We start from the raw sequence: 10,418 nt of genomic DNA on the forward strand, positions 1-10,418 counted from the left end.
TTAATTTTGTATCGTTCCAGGTTGGGTCTACGACATCACGGATTCTTATGATTTGTCATTCTACTTATCGGGAGTTTTTATCGGAATATCGGGTATAATACTATTTTTTATGCCAATTTACAATCAAATAAGGCAATACAACTCTCTTCGCAAGAGAAAGACACAGAATAATGAGCCACAAGTAAACGGTGAAGCGAAACAGAACGGTAAACTTGTTTTGTAGATTTTAGAAGATTACAAAAAATAACCTGGAAAATATGTGATTGAATATTTAGAATATCATAGAAAGGTTATAGAGTAGGAATTATACACAGACTAGATGTAAGCTAATTTATAGAAAAAAGATGATGTAGGATGATAGAGTTCAGGTATTTTGAAGTATCTGACTCAATTGTTAGAAGCAAATGTATTACCAACCGACCAACGTATTACCAAGCGACCTTAAATAATATGCTAGAAAACAGAAAGTAAGGTAGCCATCGTGAGGACGAACTTTATAGCAGACACTAAGAATATTATAATTCTAAGATACTTTACGCAGAATTCTTATTCACTTTGAAACAAATACCTTTAATATGTGTAATATAGGAAAAAATTTGCTTTATTAGAATAACTTAGTAAGATAATAAACAAAGATTCAAATATATTCGCGCGATCCAGCGATCAATAAATTAAGGTTGTGCGACACACAACAGGATCGCTATCGCCTTTGGTATCCGTAGTTAACCTGGACATTGCTAGTGAGAGATGGAGCTACGCTCCCCCCCCCGATATGTGTGAACTGGTGCCTACTATAAATGTATAAAAAGTTGTTATTAAACATGTTAAACTCAAATTCAATACATTTTAAAAAATTCGCTCTCTTCGAAGTCTCGTATCCCGGACGTACCGCGATAAAGAATCCTCGGGCTCTTTTTATGTTCTCTAGAAATAATTGTTAACTATGCACACGTTAATAATGACACAGTTACGATATTTTCTTATCCAAACTAAATTGTGTGTAGCCCCAGTACTTTTTTACATGGATTCGCGTGAAATATTAGTTTTATAAATATAAATGAATAAAACCAAGTCTTATAAACAATGGAAAATGATTAGCATTAAGGACACGATTAACGATTCCCTAAAAGTATTCTAAATATTAACCAAAAGTGGAGACGATAGCTGCTACGATATAAATGTATAGAAATCCATAGAAATCTAGTTGGAAGTGTGGATTAGGATCGTTGGTATTAGAATCACAGTTGATGTTTAGTGGCTTTATAGTGTTGTTTGAGCTGTTTGTAGTAATGCTTGTAAGGTTGGAATTATTAGAATGTCTTTGAAGTAAGTTAAGTAATAGATGGGAACGGAAAGTCACATAAGGTGGAAGTGGACAGCCACAAAAAAAAAAGAAGTAAATGTCAAGATAAGCATTGTATTTGCGTTTATTTCAAATTTAAATTTATATTGTCAAAGCAAAAAAAGAAAATATTATATTTTTTTTTAAATATATAAATGTTATTAAGTTCCGTTATTGTAAATTCGAGGTTTAAAACAATAATTTTGGTATAAATCATTTTTAGTTTGAGACATTATGATAAGTATCATGTCAGATGTGGTTTTTTTTAACGGGAACAGAAATGTTTTGTTTATTTGCTCGCTTTATTGATTGCTAAAAGTTTCTATCCTTACAGGATATGTTATATACACAGTTTTGAGTAAATACACAGTCAGCTGTATACCATCTCTTAGAAATACCCAAGAATAGAAATATTTTTTTATTAAAAATATTCATAGCATACATTGACGACATGATATTTTAGCAACTTATTTTTTTCTAACTTAAATTTCAAGATAAAAGTTAATAAAGAACGCTGGATTAGGAATGTTTTAATCGATCTGAACATATTACTAAAGGTATTAAATAAGTCATAGATGAATATTATATAAAACAAACAATTAGTGAGAATATATAGAGAGGAAATAACAATATATACATATATATATATAGTAAGATATTTAAATATATTTTATCCTTTTTAATATTTTTCAATAGGGTTTTGGTGTATTAATTTCTACTGACATTTATAAGCAATATAGTGAGTTAAATTAGGTGAATTCTAAACTTACCAAAGACTGCCCCAAACGCCCACGAAACATATTGGTGACAAAGATCTTCCCATTAATAGTCTCTGTCATAGATAATAACATGAATATACTTAAGGTAACGATACGACCACAATTGGGAGATGTAATTGTAATTAAGATATGACATAGAAGAAAAAACATTTTAAATCGTTAGAAAAATTACAAATCATGTGATTATCTGTGGTATAAATAGGTTAAGTTAGGTGGTCCTAATGTCACATGTTCAAATTATGGCAAAATTAAAACATTAAGGCAATATTTTAATATAGTTTTTCTTAGAGTATTTTATAACTTTAGACAGTCGAATAATCGTAGATTTAAAGTTATCGACGGGGCATACCAAAACAAAAAATTGGAAAAAAAAAATCATTTACTTATATAATTATTAATTTCGTCTTGACGTACATTTAGATTTCGAAATTTAAATCATTTTTTCAAATTTCGCGCATTTTTAATATAAACGTAACGCATAAGAACGTTTAAAAATATTTACTATCACACACTTACAGTTAGTTCGACTTTGTCACGTTTTTTAAACTCTTGGTATCGAAATTATTACATGATTTTCTTATTTATTACACATGCAACGTCATATGCGCTAATTATTGATACATTTATAGTTAATTTTAAACTAATATTTAACAATGAGTTTGACTTCTCGAATTTATTACAATGGATGGCAACATTAAATCTACTTGTCAAACTCGAAGAGCAAAGTTGACAAAGTACCATTTGCCTCTATATTTGACTTCCTACATAAAAATTAAAAATGTCTATTGTAGCTGATTCTATAACTTAAGTCTATGATAATATTTTGAAAATTATAACTGTAATTTCTGAGTTTGTTAACAATTTATCTTTTTTATCACGTATGTACTCTATATAATTTATTATTGCTAATATCAAGGTACTAATTAAACTCTAAAGTTATTGTAAATTTAATCCTTATCACGTTTTCTACTCGGCATTTTAATAGAATTTCCTATTTAGTATGATAAAAGCTCTTTGTATTTTTAATTCTTCAAGTTCAACGTGTAATCTGTTTATATTGTAACACCTATACAGTTATTAGAAAATATGTTTTATATTCATCAGAGTAAAATATTAAACTTGTATTTATGCTAACAAATAGAGTATTTAAATTAATCTGTTTTTAATAATATTTTGTTGATGTCTGTCTGTCAGTTCGAAATATTTTATGTGTTAATCTGTTAAGTTTGTGAAAAAATGACACATTGTACGAATTAAAGTTTGAAAAGTTCGAAACAGTGTAAATGGATTCTTGGATGGATGTTCGCTCACGCCATGCGTACACACAATTTCTCTGCACACTGCACATACCTGCGTGTATGTTGCGTGTTGAGACGAGTTGCGTGTGACGTTATGTAAATGTTGGTAAAAAGGCCTTATTTGACATAATTACATTAACTTAAGAATTCTTGTAAGCGCGAGATAAATTTTGTATTTAAGTGACTTTTTTATACGTATCGGAAAGCCAATCATTCAATTTGTGATACATTTAGTAATAAGTCTGTTAGTAATTTAAAGTGTTACGACTTCAATTCTTGCCGGGCACTATTAGACCCCGATATCTTGTCACATTGACGTCACAGAGTAGGCAGAGCAAATAATTATATTTAGAAAAATGTATACATTATATGCACATAGCTAATACATGTTTTTGACGAAGCCTTCGATAGTTCAAAGGTCAATATAAAATAAAAAATGCCGAACGAAATGCACTAAGTTGTATGAGAATATTCATATTCCAAATAAACAATAATATCTACCACTAGTTGATCTTATGGGTGGAATACATTCTGGATAAATAAGGTATCTAATGAAATAAGTTGAAATTAGTATCAGGCATGATATCGACGGTATCTCCCATAGAGTGTTCGTTATGTAACAAGATATCGGAGTCTACTCACGATTGCGTAACTTATAACGGTTTTTTTTGTCCTGTATTACATTTCAATAGAATAAGTACAAACTTAGATCTAAAGTTAAATCCAAATTAAGATCAATAATGTCCTAAAATTACATTGTCAAATTTGCAAAGTTAATTTGAAATTCGAAAAGAGATACTCGCCAATGTCGAAAATGTTTAGTAATAAATCAATAGTGTTAATTAATAAATGTCAATGGAATTTGTTATAACATTAAACGTTTGATTTGTAGTGTTTAATATCGTGTGTGGTTGTAAATCTAAAAGAAGTTTTTTAATTATTATTATAAGTTTAATTCTTCTCCTTTCATTATTAATACAATAAAATAAATATGTGATAATTTCCAATGTTCACGAATAATGTTTATCTTAAAGAATAGACTCTATTTATTGACCTGTTCGTATTATAATTATAACAATAGTTAATATTTGAAGAATTTATATGTCTCTGTGTTTTGTCTTGAGTTGAAACCTGTTTAAGTTAATAATGTTTGTCAATAGTTTGCACTAATTTATACAGCGTGTTTTAAATGTTTTTGTATAACGTTATTTTTAAGTTAATACAGTTTTATAATAAGTAGTACGGTGGCGTTAAAGCATTATGTAAATGAATGATTTTGGATTTTTATATAATGTTATAATTATATTTGATTTATTAAGTAACTCTGAAGTCGCAGATCAGAATTAATAAAATATATAGTAATACTGTCAATGATAAAAATAATAATTGAAAATCAAATACCGTAAGTCCTACCGACCAACATACATAATACTTAAACGCCACTGTGATATAAATGATTGATACTTTTTTGGAGCTTCGGTCATACTTGTGTGAAAGCAGTTCAATGGAGTAGTGTGCCCTTAGCTTTAAAGGTCTCTCGTATCAGGCTTACTCGCTTCGCTCGGTCAGCTGTACACGTTCCTATGCTTGGAATTATACTTTTACATTTATATTAAGTTGTGCTAAATGTTCTAGCTTATTAAAAATATATATATTTCGACGTATAAGTAAATATATTTACGTATTTTGAAACATAACTCAGAAATGCATGTTGCATGTACATGTTGTATATTTTGTTTGTATCATTTTCAAGCGCTATGGCGATGCCAATACGAAACGGGTATATGAATGTATTATGTATATTGTTGCACTTAAATATTGTGTGTGCGTTTAGTAAATTTATCTCTGAAATTAAATGTGTTTTATTTCTGTGATGTCCTTAGTGTTAATGTTTTGATATGCGCATTGCATGCAAATTATTTTGATGTGCATTCGAGGCTTTTAAGCGTAATTAAACGTAGAACTATGACGCATCTGTGATTCTGTTTTCTTTTAATGGTAAATTCAACGAAAATATTTTTTTAAAATCATTTATTTGGTCGTATTTAAGATCTTTACAATGTCATCAAACGTAAGTTTGAAATGATAATAAAAGATTTTGTTTTTCGTTGAATAAAGACCCGTGCCTTCTCATTTATTATAATAAAAAAAAAAACATGCAGTTTTTTTGTTATGTTCTACGTTTAAAAAGAGAGATGAATGCTACAAGCTATTCGTATAGACCTTTTACTTCAAGAATGTAGTTAAAATTGTTGTAGTAGTTTAAAAAAACGAGCCTTACAATAGTCGCATCACATATACGACTATTGTAAGGCACCCGATATCTTGGTCAACTCTAGCACCGTGCGTGCTCATTGGTCAACTCAAATAGCGCTCGCTTCCTAAGCTTCCTGTTACACAATTCCATCCCTTTTCAAGAAAGCACAGCTACAAATTGTAGAAAAGCAAGAGGAAAGATGTTACACATCCATTGTTTGGTAAATATTAAACACTTATTTTACGATGAGTTTATTATTACTAATACAATTAATATTACTACAAATTAATAAATCTTATTTTAAAATGAATTTGTGTTTAAAAGTCGAACGATCGACTGTTTTTAGACGAATATTATTAACACAATTAAATATATAAATTGTACGGGACATGTTATGATACAAAATAAAGTATTTTTTTAAAAATCATCTCCAAATAAACCGTAAAATTAGACTTCATAATATTTTTCTAAATAATTATAGTTCGGACTGAGTTTTGCAAACACCATAAATTAAAAAATGTGTCTGTCTCTTAGTCCTCCACGGTCTGTTTATATACACTGATCGACTTTAATAGACCTAAATAAGAGAATGTTACTTTTTTTAAAGGTTTTACAAATGATAAATACAGGTTATAGTATTGAGTTTCATACTCCTGTTGAGTTGAGCTCTTACTTGTGTTTGCAGCCTAAATTCGATCAGAATGACAATATTATTATCCAGTGAATACATTGTTGCTAATTATCATATTATTATATTATTAATGCACGTGTTTTTAATTTCGGGAACGTTTAATGTATATACTTTTAGCTTAATGTCGATGAATTTGACGAACACAAACTGAAGATCTTGAGTTACGTTTTCCATCTCAATGAAGCTGTAATATATATGTGTATTACTGAACACATTGTAAAAAATTATGATTTATTGAAAATCTCCAACAAGAAAAATAGCAAAAAAACATTTTTTTTATTTTTTTATTTTTCCAGTTTCTTTGAAGTAAAATACTTTAAAATGTTAACAAAACCCGATAATGTCATGTTATATTAGAATATTCAAACTTATATAAATTCTTATATAAGTTTGAATATTCTATATGATCGGTCTTTAATGATTTATAGAGGTAATCAAAATACAATATCACCTGAAATATATTTTACAAATCGGTTTGTTAAACAAAAAATACTAAAATAATGATTATTCATAGGTTTCGAAATGTATTCCTTCTATTATGTTTTTAAATAAATTAATTAACAAAATATTCTTTTTAAAATGAAATATCACAAAGTTGTACGAATCAAGAGCTCAATAATAATCATTAAGAGTAATTACGTTCCTGGCGCCCAATTGGGGCTATGTTTAACCGACAGTATGGAAACAAGAATTAATACTTTTCAATAATTTACCGCTGTTAGCTTCAGTGACATCTGTTCAATAACATCATTTACCATGTTCCAAAAATTTTAGACGCATCACGTAATTTTTAATTTTCCTAAAATACAATACAATAATATCACAATGCGTCACAATGTCATTAATGTAGTTTGTTCAAGTATTTTTGTAGCGAAATGGCTTTAGTACTTACAAATTTAATTAGAGTTTGGTAATATCTAGTATCCGTAATAATTATTTTTATTTTAAAAGGAAAATTTGCATGTTTATTTTATTGTACTATTAAATTAATATCTTACAATAATGGTGTTATATATATATATATATATATATAAATAAATATATATTTATTTTTAAAAAGTTTTCTAAAAATATTTGTTAAAAAGAGAATGTTGTATAGTAACAAATTCCTATTTAGGAAGTACATATGTTACTTTATATCTTATCTTATACAATTTCGAGACTGGCCAAATCTTAGAAAATTAATAAAACCTTAAAAGCATATTATATATATTTTTTCTAATGGCAAAGTGACCGGCATATAAATTCATAATTAAAAAGTGTTTGAAAAGTTTTCTCAGTTGGTAACAAGTTCCGTTAAATAATGAAAAAAAAAAAATTAAAAACATTACAGTATCGCTAATACACCATGAGATTAATTTTGGAAATATATAACGAACGGAAAATAAAAAAGATAAAAAATAGAAAAGGCAATTGTTAAATAAATCCATGTTTCATTCATACGTTATCTGTGACTATTGTATCCTTCGATTTGATCAGTAACCTCTTGTTTTTTTTCATGTATCTATTGTATTGAGATAGTATAGGAGAGTTTTAAACAAGCAGATACAGGTCATAGAACAGCTTAAGATATAATTAGGTATTGGTCAAACGTGAATTGTCTATAAAATTTAGTTAAATTAACAAAATAATAATGAAATTTAAATGGGAAATTATAATAAAAATTAGTTATAAGAATTTTAGCTATAATAATACTGTTTATATAGTACATGAATACCTCATACTGTAACATACAGTTAGCTTGGGGCCTTTTTAAGGAATTGTGTATAAAATTTGAAATAGTGACTTTATTTGTTTCATTTCAATTTAACCCATTACCTGTCCTATTGGCATTATTTATCACACTTATTCCGACTTCGTCCGTATTTAATGTCCGATAGCACAGCTACCTATCGAGTCCAATCTAATCCAGGAAAAACAAATGCACAATAAAATCATATCAATTGAAAACGTTTAGGAGTAATAGTTCAGTTACACATACACGTACAGAAGATTTATAATACACATGTACATATGTATATATATATACATATATAATTATACATACTCTTATGCTTACCCGTAACGTCTTAATTGAACATTAAGCTCACATCTCTGTTACAAAGTTTAGTTTACATCGCTAATCAAGCGCTTCAAGCTATTCCAAGTTAGCAGTTACCTTGAATATGCAACTGTAGGTGTAAATATTAGATCAACGTGTTTTATAAGATAGCCTTATTTACGTTGTTCTGTTACGTGATTAAAGTTTAATACGAAGAAAAGCAAAATCAACTACCCACCAAATATATATTTAAGTAGTAAAATAAAATTTACGATATGGTTTAAGGAGCGTGCTCTTTTATTCATATTTGTGTATTAAAATTTTAAAAAATATGTTTACGGCGCACGACATCCTAACGGAGTATGCGACGTAACGTAACTTCATTTACCTAGGGGCGTAAAATCGTTTTTCCAGCAAGACAATATATAATATATACTATAAATGCAATACGGCTATAGAATATGAGAAAGGTTTAACAAATTTACGTTTATATATATTCCTGTTGTCAACATATTTTTATGTGTTTATAATTCAAATAGCAGTCGGTGGCCACGCAAAACATCGTTAGGAAATCTACACGAGTGCGTTGAAATGTAAATAAGTTTATAAATTTTATTAAATACCTACTTATTACGATGTAAAGATATTCATCATGTACATCCAGACATATTGATAAATTGATTAAATCTGTGAAAATATATAAAATGCCAACTTGATTTTAATTTTGGAAGGAAAAGAGAGTTATTTTACTTGAATGAAAGTGGTCCTTTTTTTGTTAGTCTAAGGTCTGGCTCTCAATAGCCTAGTCTCCTACTAGCTAATTACGGGCTTCAATTAACGTTGCCAAGTCCGTAAAAGAAAATTCTGAAGAGTGATGTAAAATTGTGACTGAGAAACTTTTAAAGGACTACATCTTCGTTGGAATATATCTGAAATGGTTACAACAGGATAGCAATTTATATGAAACTTTTGTAACCCAAGTAAACTTAGTACTTATGAAAAGTTATTTTTAAATAGAGATCGGGGATTTCAAAATTTTCAGTAATCAATATTCCCTAAATATACCAAACCTTATTGAAACGCAAATGTAGTTAATTAGTGTTATTAAATTTCCTGATTAGACAACACGCAAGTCTTGTGAATATTCTATTAATAGGCAATAGTTCAAGAAAGATTGAATTTTACCATTGAAAAATCTAGAAAATTGTTTTATCAGATATAAGTCTTTTATAGCTTCCACTGTATTTTTTTTTGTTGTATATTTGTAATACTTTTCGACATGTAGTAGGTTGCTTAGGATAATTAACGATTACTGGCGAAGTAATATACATCTGTTCACTCACTAAGCTGTGCCCCTCTACTTTAAATTATCTGCGTTCATTAGCAAATATAATTTAATTTGCTTTTTTCCTGTCTTTATTTTTACATTAGTCATCTCACGCACACTGAGATATCTAAAAAGAATGACTAAAAACCCATCATTACCAACAGTATCTAAGGATACACTTCGTGGAATCTTTGAAAATACATACATATATACGAGAATTGTTTATTCCATCGTGAATTTTACTAATATAAAATATTAACTCGAGAGCGCTCTTTGATTTCTTCATTTTATATTTCTATATCAAAGTGAAAGGCTTATTGAGACAGTCGTTGAGAAAATTGAAAGAAACGATACTGAAGTGCGTCTAAACATCAGAAAGCTATTGAAATTCTTTGATACGTCTATGAAACACGAACTTTGTTATATTTACGATCATTGTTGTGATTTTTTTTGCGTGGGGTTTGACTATGTAAGATGTAGCTTTATATGAATACCTTTGCCCGTTACCCGCCCGCTTCGCTGGGCTTTAAATAAAAAGAAGGACGAATTACCTATGGATGATTCCGCGTAGATTTGTCATAGTCTCATACGTTCACGTAATTGACGCGAGTAAAAAAAATTTACAGATTTCTCAAATATCAAGATAAAATTGATAAAGCTATTACGATAGTGATGGGATTCAT

At 28.6% G+C, this 10,418-nt stretch overlaps 1 protein-coding gene across 2 annotated transcripts in view; it reads left to right on the forward strand.

Annotated features, from left to right (window-relative positions):
• Positions 1 to 1,470, forward strand: part of LOC113398899 (uncharacterized) — a 37,426-nt gene extending 35,956 nt beyond the window's left edge. For both annotated transcript variants that reach the window (XM_026637842.2, XM_026637841.2), the window contains exon 5: positions 21 to 1,470. In XM_026637842.2, coding sequence (XP_026493627.1) covers positions 21 to 223 — 203 coding nt within the window. In that variant the 3' untranslated portion in view covers positions 224 to 1,470. The remainder of the gene's footprint in view (positions 1 to 20) is intronic.
• Positions 1,471 to 10,418: the final 8,948 nt, after the last annotated feature.

Source organism: Vanessa tameamea, chromosome 9 (genome assembly GCF_037043105.1).
Source record: "Vanessa tameamea isolate UH-Manoa-2023 chromosome 9, ilVanTame1 primary haplotype, whole genome shotgun sequence".
Lineage (NCBI taxonomy): Eukaryota > Metazoa > Arthropoda > Insecta > Lepidoptera > Nymphalidae > Vanessa > Vanessa tameamea.